The 17,411-nt window shown below is 42.0% G+C and overlaps 1 protein-coding gene across 1 annotated transcript in view; it reads right to left on the minus strand.

Moving 5' to 3' along the window:
- The window catches only part of TSNARE1 (t-SNARE domain containing 1), a 453,856-nt gene that overhangs the window by 206,089 nt on the left and 230,356 nt on the right, over positions 1-17,411 (minus strand). Inside the window, exon 11 of the mRNA XM_041420840.1 lies at positions 11,044-11,211. Coding sequence (XP_041276774.1) covers positions 11,044-11,211 — 168 coding nt within the window. The remainder of the gene's footprint in view (positions 1-11,043; positions 11,212-17,411) is intronic.

The raw sequence follows: 17,411 nt of genomic DNA on the forward strand, positions 1-17,411 counted from the left end.
ACAGCTGCAGTGATTCTGGGCAGGTGCTTTCTTGCCTGAGACTGAACCATCAAATTAATTCAATCCCCATTAAATTGAAGTTTTCTGAAGGCACTTTGATTCACCTGTTTGGTACAGATGACAGAGCAGCTGAAAATTTTCCATTCTAAAGGGAAAATAAGGCCCAATGTTCAGACCAGGCCCACTTCTTAGGGCAGTCCACTGCCTCTCTGGGCTCTGGGCTCAAGATGTGAAGAGAAAACTTTCTATCCTGCTACAACCCTCAGATTATTGTCCATTATTGATTTTTCTTTCCCTGCAAGGCAGCAATGAAGTTGCAATGAAAAGGACAATCAAGGGACTTCAAGGGCTTGGTATGACTGACTAAGGGATCAGGGGCACAAGCAGTGTTGTGCTCTATCCTCCCAGGAGGGTGCAGTGAGGTGGGTTTTGGTCTCTTCTCCCAAGTAACAAGCAATGGACAAGAAGAAATGGCCTCAAGTTGCACCAGGGAAGGTTTAGGCTGGATATCAAAAAAAAAAATAAAATTCCAGGAAGAGTTGTCAGGTCTTGGCACAGCTGCCCAGGACAGTGGTGGACACATCATCCCTGGGGGATTTAAAAGATGTTTAGATGTGGCACTTGGAGACATGGTGTAGTGGTGAGTTTGGCAGTCAGATCAATGGTTTGATTGATGATCTTAAAGCTCTTTTCCAACCTAAACAATTCTGTGATACTATAATTCCTCATTGGATTTGTGACCAGTTCCTGAAATTGGTTAGGCAAAGAGAGAGTAGCTGCTACCTTCAAGCACTGGTCTTGCAGATGAAGTGAGGCTTTTCCTACATGAGGAACTAGCAGCCTTTTCAAAGAGTTTGTAAGAGCTCTCAGTGCTGAATGACATTCAAAGTTGCTGCTCCTTAACAGCAACAGATACCTGGGCTCTCACCACTTCCAGGAGAGAAAAGGGTCTGCCAAGGAACACGAGAGGGGCAAAACGAGCAAAGATTCAGAAAACCAGCACATGCTGATCGAAGTTTCCAGCACTCAGCTCTGAGCACTGAGTCCCTTGTGCACATCTGTCTCAGGGCCACAACACCCAGAAACTCATCTTTAACCCCTCGCCACCACGTTGTCTGACACAACTGGCATTCATCTGTAGGCTTTCCCTCAGGTGTGTTTCATGTGTACAAACACAGAGCAGGTCTTTCCCCCCTGCCCTCACTCCTGCAGCCTCATGTTCAGACCTGAAGGTTTTTCAGAGGTTCTCTGTCTCTGACAGAGCAATCTGTGCTCTCAGAGAGGCTGCTGTTCAGCATCTCCTGATAAAGTCATGATATCATGGGTGAAACTTCATATCCCAGCATATCCCCTGTAGGGAAGATCTGCCTTCAGTTACAAATGAGGATCAGTGTTTTCCTTGAGCTTCATCCAAGCTGAGTGGATGACAGTGTGTTTTCTGAACAGGAGCACGTTCCTCCTGCCTCACAATTCAAACAGGGAGACAAATTAGAAGCTAAATATGCCAGATCTTGTATTTGGATCTCTCATCCCAGCACAGTCTGATGAGAATTGGGTATGGAAGTACAGAACAAGCAGCATTTTAATCCTGGCACTGATTCTGACTCTTTCTCAGGACTTAAGCAAAGCATTTACAATTCTATGGAGCTCCACTGGCAGAGAAACAATCCATAAAGTCTCGGTTTCTCCAGCTGTGAAGTGGGAATAGGAGCACGGTGAGAAATCCGTGGCAGCTTTTATCCCTCGTGGGAGAACTGACAAGGAAAGATGAAACTCAGGAACATTTGTACCAAAAATCACCAGCTCAAAAGGCAGAGTTAAAAATAAGCAGATGTTTGTTGCTCTAGGTAAAGCAGAGAATCATGGAATGGTTTTGGTTGAAAAAAACCTTAAAATTCATCTTGTTTCAAACCCCTGCCATGGGCAGGGACACCTTCCACTATCCCAGGTTGCTCCAAGTCCCATCCAACCTGGCCTTGGACACTCTCAGGGATGGGGCAGCCACAGCTTCTCTGGGCACCCTGTGCCAGGGCCTCCCCACCCTCACAGGGAAGGGATTTTTCCTAATATCCGATCTAAACCTGCTCTCTTTTCAGTTTAAAGCCACAGAACAGTTTTAATCCTGTAAAAAAGGAAGTCTTAAACATTCACAGGAACATTTTGAGTGACCCAGAATAATCCTTTGAGTCCTGACAGCTTAGTAGAAGATGTTAAGAACAAAATTACCAAAAAAAAAAAAAATCTGGACGTGTTGATCTTGGATCTAAAATCCTTCTACCACACATCCTTCAACAGCAATCCCTTAGCCTTAAATTAGAAGATATTTCAACTTTTTTCTTTATATCAATTAGAGTCCACATTTTTAAAAAAATGAAGATTTTGATGCCAACATGAGCAAACCACATCTGCACTCCAGTTATTGCTGGACAAGACAAATATGAATTTTTCTGAAATGTGACTCTGGTCGTATAGAGATACATCTGCATCAAAATCACAAGATGGTTAAAGACCATCTTGTTCCAGCCTCCTGCCATGGGCAGGGACATCTTCCACCATCCCAGGCTGCTCCAAGCCCTGTCCAATCTGGCCTTGGACACTTCCAGGGATGGGCAGCTACAGCTTCTCTGAGAAACCTATTGGGCACAGGGTCACCTCAGAGGACTTCTCGTCCAGGGACACCCACCTTTCTGATAGGTAAAATATCCTAACTATTTGCCCAAATAAATGGCAAATGTGGTATGAACAGAGGAGCAAAGAATGAACTCCTGCTTGTGGTGACAATGGATGGAAGAGGAGGGAAAATGAGGCTGACTCAGGAGCTCACACAGGCAGGGAAATAGAGATTTTGTCTTTAGATTGAAGCAAGATTAACATGTGAACTTTTGGTAGCCCTCAGTGGTGCAGTCAAACGAGGTGGAGAGATAATGGGATCATGAGATCACAGGATAATTCAGGTTTGAAAAGGCCACAGGAGAGCTCAAGTCCAGCCTCTCACTCACAGCAGGACCAACTCTGAGGTCAGATCAGGTTGCTCAAGGGTGTAGCTAAAAAATTGCACAGAAGGAAATATATTATAACACTAAAATTTGCAATTCTCCATGGCTCCTAGGTGAGTCTAATAGTCTTTCTGCCTCAAGTGAGTCGTCTGAGAGCCTCAATACAGATGGGAAGAGGTGACTCCAGTGCAGAGAAGGAAATGACAACCAGAGGAGACACTCTGGCTAGATAAATGGTGATCAGGGTGGTGGGGATAGACAGTTCTGTAACAACCTCTTTCATAAAGAAGCAATTAAAACTATTAAAGAACACCTGAATTAAATGAGCCTGCACAGTGCAAAGGGCATAAACGAATACTGTCTTTGTCATCAGCCTCTAAAATTTGACATTCATTGTTAACAATGTTAAGAATGTGATTTTCAGTCTAATTTCTGTGAGGATGTGGGAGAATATTCCTGTCAAGGATAATTTATAAAGGACCAGGCACCTTGTGGTAAATAGGAGGGAATGGGAACAGGTCTTGCTGTGAAATGTGGATTTCATTGTCCTTCTCAGTCATCTCTTCCCTTGTTTCCTCTGTGGGGTCTTTTCAATACCATTGGTTCACTTCCCTCTCTGCTGAGCTCTAATGAGGGAGGGCTGACTCACTCTCCAGTGGATTCTTAAGATGCTTCAGGGCTTTGCCAACAGGAACCTTTATATTTCCATGACTTAAGACTCACCTGCTGTTATTCCCGCCCCGCCCCCCAGTCTTGACTGGGGAAAATCCTGATTTCCCTACCCAAAATAATTAAGAAAGAAAGCACAGCACTCAAGTAAGGAAGGTAAGAAGCCAAACCTGCTGGGACAGCTCTTTTGAGCACTGCTAGAGGATCTCAGCTGGTTGATGGGCTATTGATGTCCATTGTTATTAATTAGCATCAGAGAACTAGAGAGTGAGCCACTCTAACCTGATAGGTGAGAGGGTAATTCCCCTTTGAGGCAGCAAATCACAGCCACAAAAATTGCTGGCAAAAAAATGAGGCATTTGATGTTTGTACTGTCTGTGCTAACAGAAATAGGGGCAAGATATTGCCTTTGTTGAGACAGCCATCATTTGGTGGCAAAAACTTTGGCAAAATGCAGTAAATGGAGGAGGAAAGTAACACATTCTTTTCACCAAAGAAATGTTAACGCTTAGGCAGGAGGATTTGCAGAAGAAAAACAGTATTTCAGCACCAGCACTGGAGATCTCTCTCTTTCCAGCTCTCTGCCTTATCAATGCACATTGACAGGTCAAACACGAGATTTTAACTCAGCTCAGTTTCTGGATATAAATATGCAGATGTGTCTTCCTAAAATTCAGATTGCTAGCAAATTATGTGTGTCTCAGCACTATTTTCTCCTTCTGCAGAGGAAATACTTCACTTTTAGTAGGTTCTAAAGTCCATCCCTATTCAGCAAAGCTTTTAAGACACACATAAGGGATTTGCTGAATCCAGGTTTTCATTACTTCCTTCTTCATGCAAGCTCACTGAAGGAATCGGGCATGAAGGAAAGGGTTTAGGGCAAGACTCCCTGACACTAACAGGCTTTGGATAAGGCACTGGGAATGTAAGTGAGAAAAGGAAAATTATCTCTAGCACACAGTGGAAACCTCTCCAATTTAGTTAAAAACACTTCACTACACACAGTTTAGTCATAAGGTTACACCTGAGACATGAGAAATTGCCTAGGGCTAAAAAAGATTTGTGATATATTCCTGAAACCTGGCTGTCTTGCAAAAGGATATCTAAGGCTGTACACGTATTCCTGATGAAACACTGATTGCAAAAATATACAAGCTCTAATCATTTCCATGAGGAGAGGAAGAAATACAGTTTTAGCTAGGCAAGAAGAAAAAGTTTAGACTTTTGCATGCAGTCATAGCAAAAGTGATGTGTGAGCAGAAAGGAGATGATGAGAGAACTTTCACAATGTGTTACCCAGTGGTATTTCATCTCTTGCCTCTCTTGGACATACTGGGATTACAGAATAGATGGATGTGTATTGATATATTTATAACAGTAGCACTTAATAAAGAGTGGGGAAAATGGAAAGAGAAGGAAATACAGCATGTGATGTGTTTGCTGTTTTAGTGAAAGAATCTGAGGGAGCAGTGTGGAGCTGTGTCAGGGGAGGTTTAGGTTGGGTATTAGCAGAAAGGTTCTTCCCCCAGAGGGTGGTTGGGCACTGGAACAGCTCCACAGAGCAGTGGTCACAGCACCAGCCTGAAAGAGTTCAAAAAAACCCCACTTTTTTTTTGGAAAAAGCTCTCAGGGACATTCTTGAGGTGTCCTGTGCAGGGCCAGGAGCTGGACTATGTGAACCTTGTGGGTCCCTTCCAGCTCAGGATATTCTGTGAGCCTCACAGAACCCCTGAATCTAAAATGAACAAAACTTTTCAGATCTGCCTGGCATGACATTGGCAGTTCGAAAGCAACAAGATAAAGATGTGCAGATTGAGTGGTTTTGACATGAAGGGAAGTCTCTTATAGCAATGCAGGAGTGTTGGAGGCCAGAGGGGCACAGAGAGGGAGGCACAGTAAAATCAATATTCAATGGAAATGGCCACTGCAGGATTCCACTGGGATAGGCTGCTCTTTGTTCTCCAGACTTGCTAAGGCTTCTCCACATTTGCAAAGAGGCCAGCTGCTATTTTCACTACACCTCATTTCGCCTCCAGGCTTGCACAGTTTCACACAAAATTCATCTTTAATTCACCTTGCTCATCCTCTTCCCTAAATGCCAGTGAGGACTAGAGGAAATTTTTGTGATCAACTCATAAATCAATGGGGCTACAGATGTGCAATGACATTGGAAATGCCTGTTCTCAGGCACTGAAACTGCACTTCATTGCATGCACATCATTAAATCCCCTTACCCTGAACAGTGTGGCTACACCAAAACTGCCTCTAGAAAACATTAGCTCTCAGACTGTGTCAATAACTGGGTAAGCACTGCCTAATCTGGGTCAAAAGTCTGTCAGGATCTGCTTAATAACTAAAAAGTGTAATGAACATATTCTAGTGTTGTTGCTGAGTTTAATTTACTAGTGCAGAAATTATCTAGAAATTTTCCATCAGGACTTGTAATCTCTGAATTGGATCCACGGGGCTTTTTACACATTTCTTCTGTTCAGCTCTGGTACAACACCAAAAGCATATCTACAGTCTGCTGCTGCAGGAGCAAAGAACTAACAAATGGGAAATAATTGAGAAGAGAGCGCTGAAGTGACTGAAAAGCCAGGGAGACCAACTTGTGAAGAAGAGGATAACTGCTAGCATTTGAAGAGTTTAAAAGCCAAAGGGGAAGAAGAATTACTTGCAGGGTCCAGCAGAGTTTCACTAGGTGTAAAAAGCCAGGAATGAGAAAGGGATCTTTAGCAAGAACAGAGGGAAGCATTTCATCAACACTGAAGCCTGCTGGACCGTGAAATAGTCTCCCAAAATAAATGGTAGCAGTCCTGAAGCTCCGGTCATTTTAAATTAGACTGGGCAGCATACTGGAGCTGGTTCTTTAGGGAACAACTCAATACCAGTCCCAGGGATGGCCATGTCAACCTGGCAGGCAGCTCTGCAGCTCAGGATAATTAGGGTCCCCAGTTCTGTCGTGAGGAGAGCTTGACACTCACACGGCGCCAGATCGTTCACGGATGGTGCTTGTCATGATCTTGTGCTATTTATACATTACTCTGAGTCAAAAAAGCCTCTGTGAAGAGACAGGCAGAGCCCTCATAAGTCAAAGACCTGGACTATTGAGGCTGATGAGAGGTATAAAATAGCTTGCAGTAAACCCTCTAAACTGCATCCATCGGTGAGAGATTTTACTGAAAACAGCCCTCAGCAAGAAATGATACGTAGTAATGAGGGAGCAAGGAACATGTTTGAACTAACAAACACGCTCTGCCAGGCTCTGTAGGGCTTTCTTTTGTTTTATTTTTATTGTGCTTCATTTTCTGTCTGCCTACAAAGGCTTGAGTGACAGGCGTGGAGGCTGGCATCTATCACTTCTCTTCAAAACAGATAGGGAATAAACATCAACATTTCCCAACAACGACCCAGAGGGAACAACCTCTCTTAAAAAATAAAAGCATTTGCCTCACACCTGTTGCAACAACCTATCCATCTCCCCTTCTTTTTTGCCAAGGGATGCATCAACTGAAATGCAGTTCCTGGGATGTGTTTTGCTTTCCTCAGGATATCATGGAATCACAGAGTGGTTTGGGTTGGAAGGGACTTTAAAGATCATCTTGTTCCAACCCCTGTGCCATGGGAAGGGAGACCTCCCACCCTCCAAGGTAAGAGAATGACCACTCTGTGGAAGCAGAGCATGGGGATGGGAAACTCCTGTGAGAGAGGAAAAGGGTTGGTGGACCAACTTGGGGGAGGTTTTCCTCATTTTCCTTTCTCATCAGCCCTGGGGAAGCTGTCTGCATGTGGAGGATCACACGAGGTTTTCCGAATCAATACAGCATTTAGAATCTTTTTTTTATAGGACTTTCCAGTCATCAGCTGAAATTCTGTGATGTTCCCCATTCAGTGCTTATCCATTTCTTCTCAAACTTTTATCTCCTCCCATTTGTCAGATGACCACAGGTGCAAATGGAAGGTATGGGATGGTAAATTATATATATATATAATATATATACATATATATATATATTTGCTATGACAGAGCTTGTGCCAGCACTGAGCACTGACAATGCACATTACAGTTCAGCTCATGTATTTCTGATGGCACATTTTACAGTGCTATATATAAAGCTGTTATGGCATCTATTATTCACTGCCAATACAGTTCGAGTTAAAATAGGTTTTATATAACAGTTCAAAGCAATATTTTAAGAAATAACACTTGTGTCAAGGCTGCTGTGTCCTACCAGATTCTGACATTTCCAAGCAATAAAGATCTTTATCCAAAATGTAAGGTTTTGGCGAGACATCTCCGCAGACGTCTCTGGTTTTAATCTGCAAGCAATAGCAAAAGGAGCACATTTAAATAAAATGAACAGCCAGGTGAACTTTTGACTTGGCTGTTATCTGTCTAGGTGGAAACTGTGAACTGAAAAGTGCCTCAAGGGATGTTCCTGACAGAGAACAATGTCCCATTAACCCAAACCTCTGAAGAGATTTTGGAGACATGGAAAACACAAAAGTGGGAAGAAGTCATTGGAACATTAAGAAAATGTCTATTATAGGCACAATTTTATATCTGTCTTTCAGGATACAAGGTGAAAAGAGAACTTATTTCCTTATTTCTTCAGCAATGAAGAAGGTTTTTCTTGCAAAAACGGCAAATTCAGTGTCTCTTAAAAAAGAAGTACCATGACTGGTACCAGCACCATGAGCTTCTTTAAAGTTGTGTGTAATCAGAAGATGTGATGTTTTTTCAGTATCTCCTGTGCTGCTCAAAATCTGCATGTTTCTGGTGCTGGATATGCAGCAACATGGAAATCCCAGTGAGACCAATCTACTTGCACAAAACAAGTTCTGCACAGCCCTGTTCTTCATTCTGGTCCCCAAAGAACAAAGGACAACAAATGCTATACATCAAATTGGCAATAAATTTGGTTTATTAGTTATCTTTGACAGCTAGAATAATGTGTCATTTTAACCTTCTTGGCTACTCACTGGTTGTGAAAATATACTGGAAAAAATTTGTTGTGGTGACTGTGAGCTCAAGGAATCCTCTGTGTACCCACAATTTCTACTGAAAACAGGGAAGTTTTAATGTGCAAGATGAGTCCTTTCACAAGAAATATGCTCATGTGGATCAACAAACAGAAAAACAAAACACAGTGAAAATTATTTAAAAGCACCATCTGCTTATTCAAATACAGCTGGGGAAAGGAACAATTCTGTCCAAAAGAACTCATTTTCATTATATTTCTTTCAAAAGAGATGTTAAACAAAATGCCATCGGTCCTAAATATTTTCCCCCTGAGGAGAAATGTTTAAACTACATTTGAAATAATTTTTGTGGAATGCAGCCCTCGTTAGAGGATGAACAGGGATCTTTGAGAGTACAGGAAAATGGATAGAGGAGATGGACTAAAAATGGGTAATTCTCAGGAAGCAAAAGCCTAAACATCATTAACTGCTCAAGCTGACTAAATAATTAATTGCATAAACTAAGCTATTCAGAGGTAAATTCATATTAGGCAGAAAGGTATCCAGGATCAAATCAATATATTGAATATATTGAATCAATACCTGAATGTTGATTTTTTTTCTTTAAATGTTATTTAGGATTGTGATTGGGTTCACTTCACCCCGCTCAACTACCCCACCATGGCCACGTGGCCCTGTGCAGCTTGGTGCAGTGGCATCAGATTTTGGCACAGAAATGGGATTTAACCAGCAGAATAAATAAAGATATCTCCAAGGAGACACAACTGCACTCTTGACTTTTCAATGCTGGTGAGCTTGAGGCAATTTTTGGGGTTGCCATTTCCCACTGCCTAATGGGCAACTACTAAATGCTTGTTTTTTGGTTTTTGTTTTTTTTTTTTTTTTTTCTCCTGGGGAGGACAGGGGCAATGTAAAGACAAACTAAAAAAGGCTCAGACTGTGTTTCAAACAAAAGGGATCACAAAATCATAGAACAACATAATGGCTGAGGCACCACAGTGGGGTCATCTGGTCCAACATCCCTGCTCAAGCAGGGTCATCTCAGACAACACAGCACAAAATTCTACTCAGACTGTTCTCACACATCTCCATTGAGCTGGTGATGCTGCTCACAAGATCATTTCAGAAATACATTCACTACCATCCCTCCTGAACATCAAAGTGCAGGAACACCCCAAAACATGCATTTTCTTTGCAACAAAGTTCCCTACAGTTTGTTCTGCTGGATGCACTGAGATCCCTCGAAGTGCAAAATGACAATTCACAGCCAAAGATACTCAGCGTGAGAATATTTTTTGACAGTTTCACCCCTAGTAATGGACACAAGTCCACAAAGCTCATTCATCTCTGCTCAGTGAACCACAACAGAAATTAGACAAACACTGACCTCGACCTGCTCCTGTAAAACTGTCAAAATTTCTAATTTGGAGAGTTGAGTCATATGTGGCCATCACTGTTTGCAAGCAGAGGTCCCAACCTCAAAGCACCAGCCCCCAGCAGGAACTTTTGTCCCCTTTTTGCACTGTTAACTCAATCACAATTCCTGCTGTACTGCAATCCAAAATCTATCCTGATAAAATTAGCCCAATCCAATTAAAGGACAAAGTATAGCCCTTAATTAAATGTTCTGATTATTCTGAAGCCCTCTTTTTTTTGGTTCATCTTGAGTTTAGGTTTGTAAAAGCATACAAATTAGGAAGGTTTAGCATGTTCTTGTTTTACCCATTTATCACTTAAATTTAACTAACAAGAGTTTCCCAAAAGCATAAAAAGGGAGGTATAAAAAGAAAAATGTGGGATGTTTAACTTATTCAGGCCTCTTTTTGTTCCTTTTATTGCATATTTTTATAGTGCTTTCAAAAAAATAAAAAAAAAGGGGGGAGGGAATAAAAATAGCATGTCCTGTTTTAACTACGTCAAGAACATCCAAATACTTTGACACAGCAAAATGCTGAATAATTTGAAAAGGTTAACAAGTTATTTCCTTTTGTCTAGCTATTATTCTCTCTAATGGTAAAGCTGAGTGTTTTTTGCCTGTGACAAATTCCAGTTTCAAGTTTGTGTGCACTGAAGAAGTTGTTTTGCTGCAGAGCCCAGCTCAATTAAAGCACCTTACCACAGACTCTGCCATGGAACAGTCATTGGGAAGAAACCAGCCATCAGCCCATGAACATTAATTAACTCTTGTCATTTTCATTACAAATCACACAGATTTCCAACTTTCCCTTTTATCACTGATTGCCATGTTTAGAAATTCTTCATAATCTCCCTCGCTTTTAGCAACACCATACTGGCAGCGACGAAAATCAGGATTTCCTTCACGTTGAGCAAGGCACAATGCAAGGATTGTGCACTTCCAGCTCACAAAACCTGGTGGTGGGAGGAGGTTACTGACCTCAATCTGCTGGATGGCCTCTTCCCGTTGGCGGATGGCTTCCAAATCCTCCTCTGTGATTTCCGAGAGCAAGGCTTGGTTCTGGCCCTGGTTCTGCCACGCGCCATCGCCTCCGTTAAAGATCTTCTCATCGTCAGGCAGGTCAGAGAAGGGGGCCTTAGGGCTCTGCTGAGATGGGAGAATGGAAAGAAAGGAAAGGAAGTGTAAATGTTTTCCAGTTTTACACAGCTTTAGAGTGGGGAAAGGAAATATTGATATAAGAGATGGCGTAAACAGTGGCGGAAAGGTGAAGAGGAGAAGAGTGAATTACATGAAAGGAAACATTTCAAGTCTCAAAGGAAATGTCAGGACTTGAAGTCAGATCTGAGCTACTTTTGGGCCACAGTAACCAAATTCAATTTTCCACAGTTCTGACAGAAGAAAACACTGATGAAAAAATAACACATTTACCTTGTTTAATTTCCCTGGAAATTCCTCCTGAATTACACACTTTCTCAGGCACAGAGAAATCCTAATCATTTGAACTGAAGACTTCATGATCTAACTTGCAACATTCAAAATACAAAGGCTCCAGTCTTCTCCATTTATGAGATAAATGGCAAAGCTTAAAAAGGGGGAAATCACTGCAGCGATGTGAGCGCAGAATGATCAGCTTGAGCAGCTCGCAGATTTGTGGTGTTCACTCTGTGGAGTTTACGTGGTTTTTCTGACACACCTGATCACAGTCATAGAATCACACAATGGCTAGGGCTGAAAGGAGCTTAAAGATCATCTCAGCCTGGCCTGGAACACTTCCAGGGCTGGGGCAGCCACAGCTTCTCTGGGCACCTCATTCCAGTGCCTCGCCACCCTCTGAGGAAAGAAATTCTTCCTTATATGTAACATAAATATCTCCTCTTTCAGTTTAAAATCATCCACCCATGTCCTATCTGCCTGTTTAATGGGCTTCTCACCTAACTTGTTTTATAAGCCCCAAGATACCATTTTCTTCTATTTTGGGAACTGCACTTATATTCAGGTTCAGATTTTAAAACCTTGTTCAAGAACTGGTTGGATCTAAACAAAAAGTAGGGGCAGAGGTTTAACAAAGTCTTTTCCACCCACCCTTTGGGTTCTGAGCCTGTGTCACATTCAGTCCTGGCTGGACTTGGAGAATGAACTGACTCAAGGTTGGTTTGTAGGCTGAGATCAAGTTCTAAACTAAGAGGTGCTGTTGAAGGCTCCAACCTTACAACTGCATGAGGATTCCTCTTCAAATAATGTTCGTGGTCCTCTAACTTGGTCTTGAGCTGAGCTTTGACTCCTAACCAAAAGTTACAATAAAAAAGAGCAAACCAAGTGCTTCTGATGTTCTGAAGTTGAAAGAAGAAACGGCAGTGGCCACAGCACATCCTTGACCTGAACATTCCCAAAGCCTCTGAAAGCTACAGGAGAAAACAAGAACTCAAGGGGATGTTCAGTTCTCCGGGTTTATCCGAAGCACAAACGCTGGGAGTGATGCCCAAAAAATAAAAGCCTTTGCTGTCTCACTGTGGCTTACTTCTTCAAAAGTAGTAATTCCCCTGGATTCCCACAGAGTGAACAGGAAGTGAGGCCACGTGGCATTTAAACGTAAAGGCACAAGACTGGAGAACTGGAAGGACTGGGAGGACTTGAGTCTGAAAATTTATTTAACTCTCTATCTCTGCTTTAGCTCCCTAAAAAGTGTGCAATTCCTGCATTTAGAAACAAATGAATTTTTGCATTTGCCTACACTTAGACTTTGTCTTATGAAATTAATTCATTATTATTATCACCATACCTCGTTGGAGACAAGGAAAATCACACAACGTGGTGAAGGAAGTGGGGTGATGGAAGAAGTAGAAGGAAATAGGAAAATCAGCATCAAACAGTCAAGTATCTTTCAAAATATGAGCAGAAGATGAAAGTCTTTGACATTAATGTCTTACATTGTTTCACCTTCTGCTTTCCAGTGATCTAATGAGAAAGGGTGTGTTACAGGAAGAAAATAATCATTTAAAATTACGTTAAAGATTAATTTAAACTTTATAAGACATATTTTAATAGGATTAAGATGCTCTGGGGGTGTTGTATTCACTAATTATTACGTGCCTTGGACACTAACTTTCCTGGTACAGTGTTTCAGTGCCAAAAGAGTGTATTAATGGACTCTGGAAAAAACCCTTGGGGTATTCTAATGCTTCATTTAGTGACAGAGGTGTCCTCTCATCTTCACCAGTGGGCTCAGACAAGCAGAGGCAAACTGCACATGGCCAAGTGGGCTGGAAGATCCTAAGAATCTTCCTTGTGGAAACACAGGAGAAGTGTTCTGATGAAATTTCTGTGCTCTGGTGGCAGCAAGGACACTGCACCAAGGACCTCAATGCCCACGAATGGACACTCAAAGCCATGCTTGTCCTATGCAGGTCTGAATTTCAGGGGAAGATGACAAATTTGCAAGTGCTCAAATGTTTCCTGTTCTGATGTGGGAGCACAGGGACAACAGCAGAGGCAGCAACCAGCTCTTCAGATTAGGTTAGTCCATGGAATAGCACAGCCGTACCACAAATATGCTTTATCTTGGCCTGTGTCAACTTTATTTGTCATCCTCACTTGCTGGGCCTGGTATCTGTAAATAACACATCCCCCCTGCAAATTACTCAGGAAACACAATGCAAGGGCTGCTGCTCAGTCATCTTTTAGAAGAAAACCAGCTACCCATGTGTTTAAATCAGTAAAGGTCTAGACACAGATCTTTTTTTTCTAAACAAAGTAGTGACCTAAGTTAATTTCAGAACTGCTGAAGGCAATTACATGTGTTTGCATCCTTAACATCTTCCAAAAAAATCCAACCACAGCCACTGAATGAGTAAATCAGTAAAACAACAGGATGCAGAGGGACTGGTATTTCCTTCCAGACATAAAAATGGCTCCATAATAATGTTAAATGCAGACACCATGAGCTGCTATCAGGGTCTGTACACCGCGCTAACAAATAAAAGTGATTTTTTTTTTTTGTGCTGTCCATGGTACTGAGCCCTCATTTTCTCTGACAAAGCAAAAAAAAATCTTAAATCTGAAACTCTGAAGAAATCTAATCACTTCTAATGCCTCTGATTGAAAGCTGCATATAGCTGGGCTTATCAGTGCTCTTCATTCCCTTCTGAGTTATGTTCATTGCCATGTCTGACAAAACATTTTATTTATAGCAAGAAAAGATCAGATGGAGGGCACTCGCTGAGCCTCCACAGATAAAGTTCCCTTTGACACTGCACTAGAAGGGGCCATAACTCCCTGTACAGGCATTTCCACAATAAATTTGATTTAGTGACAAATTTTATGCCCTGTGAATCTCTGTGTAATTTTCTGTTGGATTTCCTTTCATAAATTGTTAATTGGATGTATTTGAAGTTGTTCTTTTGTTGAAATTTGCCTCTGGCAGATTTTTATCAAGATGTATCTATAAACTGAACTCTGCCAATGGGAAAAAAAAATACAGCAGAGGAAAAAGTTGAGTATATCTGATATGCTCAGTAGTTCTTTTAACATGAAATCCTTAGGACTGAGGGTCATACCATGCTGTTGTTCATCATATCTGAAAAATTATGCCCAGGCACAACATTTTTCTTGTTGGATAAAATCTTTTCACCAGGATAAAACCGTTGCTGCTTACAACTACATTTTTTTATCAGATTTATTCTGCCAATGGGGAGATGCTATATGCAGCTGCTGATAGGGGAAAAAAAATAAAAAAGGTTTTATCTGGGTGGTGACAGCTTCTGTCAGTGCCTGTACTTTATCAGCAGTAAAATCTTTGCCTTAGAAGTTGCATGTCTGGGACCCCTCTGAAAATAACCCCCTCCCAGCCTTGGTCCTGCCTCACTCCCCATTTGTCTGTCAGAAGGGACAGAATACCACAAACTTGACATCTCTTGTCACACAAAATCACCAAGCAAGGCATTGAAATGACCTCTCTCCTGGCTCCCATATGGTCTTTATTCCACGGAGAAGCAGAAATCTGATGGGAACTCCAGCTAACATGACACCAGCCAGCCCTCACAGTCCATCTGCAGAGAGCTGGGAGTCTCCTGTAGCAGTGAGAGTGTCCTGGCACCTCCTGCAGCTCTTTTTTACATCAGGAACTTCAATGATGACATTCCTGATTGCCAGTTACAAGAACTGTTCCCTTACCATAAATTCAGGGCATTAAATACTGACTGGAGTCAGATGAGAAGTGTCTTTAAGTGACAGAGAAATGTTTAGTGATTTCAAAGGAAAATTTCCTCTCCAATCCTCCCAAAAACCTGAAGATGTAGAAAAAAATTATACAACAGAGGACAAAAATTATACAACTCCCTCCAGGGAGTTAGTCCTTTCAGGTTAGTACAAGATGGATAAAAAAGGTGAGAAATAAGATGGGCCTCTCACAGTCTTGTCAAAAGTAACTGTTAGAGTTGATGTAAATAACCAAGATTTATTTAAGCTGGATTTACAGACTGCCCACCAGGTGAGTGACACCACAGGGACAGGAGAATGAAGGGCTGAGGAAGACACTCACAAATTCTACTTTCTGCCTCAGCATGAAGACAGTTGAGAAGGGAACTTGATTAAGCCTGGAATGAGACAATATAAACCCATTTCTACATCACCTCCTTCCACTCCAAACTCCACCAGGCTTGTGTCCTGGGAAGGAGAGTTTAACTTCTGTGTGTGAAAGTCTGGGAAGATGATACAAACACAATATCCTGGGACGGATGTGGCAGAGCTGTCAGAGTGGGGAAGGAGAGCAAGAGGCTGGAAAGAAGCTCTTGGAAAGTGATCTGGGGGTCCTGGTTGACAGCAAGTTCAGTTTGAGCCAGCAGTCCCCCACCTGGACTGAAAAACTAACTCTGGAGAATAAGAAGGAGCACAAGTTCCTTTTTCTCTGACCACTGTTCTATTCACATGCACATTTCAGGCATCTGGAGCACGGAGGGGCTGTAAGGCCCTGGAGATGCCTTTGATATGCACAGCACCATTCACAAATTCCTCCTTATCTCCCAGTTTATAGGAGCACAGGTAAAAGCAGTCTCACTTGTCTGAGCTAATTTTGTGCTACAGACTGCAGGCAGCTCCAAGGAAGGAAATCTTCTGGAACCATGAAGAAAGAGCATTTCAGACCTTTTATATGACTCAGGGAGTAAAACAAGGAAGGTTTCTCTATCTTCCCCGATCTCCAGAAGCCTCCTGCACCTCTAGCAGGGATATGGCCAGCTCCAGAAGCAACCACTACACCTCCCACAGCCCCTGCAAACTCTCACATCTCCTTGGGTAACGTTTGGCTCTGGCTTTCAAACCAAATGCAAATGCAGAGATGTTTATCTCTTGCTTTATAGTACATATAGACACATAAACAGCGTTTATGAGGATCTCCAATTCTCAGCAGCATCCAGGCTCAGAGATTCACATTTTATTGCGTGTAGAATAATGAGGCTGGAGTGTCTGCATTAGAGATCAATAAAACACCATGCAGGGAGGGCCACAGTGCAGAGCACTGCTGGAGTTACACTGCCTGACATATTTTTAATGGCAGGTTGGCACTGCAAAGCTTCCTGGGACAAAAACGACACAGAGCAGCCAGTTTGGCCCGACTATCCCCAAAATACAGCCAGGTTAAGGCTGGCAGATAAATCAGATTAGGTGATGTCTCTCAAACCATCCTTCCAAAACAACTAACCGTGCAGGCTCAATGAAATTTAGAGCTGTGCCATGCCAAGCAAAAGCCCAAAGCAATTACAGGTAGAAAGGCCTCAGGCAGGCACAGAACAAGCAGCCTGGGACTTCTAAATCTTTTAGAGGAGAGAAATAGTGATATTACAGTTTTGCATTATCTTGGAAGATAACAGCAGTGATTGGTAATCTGAGCTCTATTGTCTTAGGAGAGGAGCTTCCCACAACAACTGGGAAAGAAATGCATCACAAAAAAATCACAAATTTACCATCCCCTGCTCTTCCTTTTCACCCAAAAAAGGCCAAATTTAAAACTACCACAACAGGGACAACTTTCAAGTGAAAGGTATTGAACCCTTCCTGCATGCATCACTGACACGGGCAAATACAGAAATGGATTCAGCATTTTCTTCAACTTATGCAAATTTGATTACTCTGCACCAATGTAGCATGAGAAAAACCAGGACGGGGAAATCAGCATAATGGGAAGGGCTGAAGTGCATTTTTATTTAAATTAACTAGAATCCTTCATGTGTTTCTGTCTTCACTCAATCAAGGTGTTTACTTTTGAATGAAAGGAATGTGAAATTGAGTAAGAAACCACCCTTTCCACCAGTTTCCTACTAGACAATCTGCAAGAAATTACTAATTTTAGACAA

The sequence above is a fragment of the Onychostruthus taczanowskii genome, unplaced genomic scaffold, assembly GCF_017590055.1.
Source record: "Onychostruthus taczanowskii isolate IOZ18803 unplaced genomic scaffold, ASM1759005v1 scaffold66, whole genome shotgun sequence".
In the NCBI taxonomy this organism is placed as follows: Eukaryota; Metazoa; Chordata; class Aves; order Passeriformes; family Passeridae; genus Onychostruthus; species Onychostruthus taczanowskii.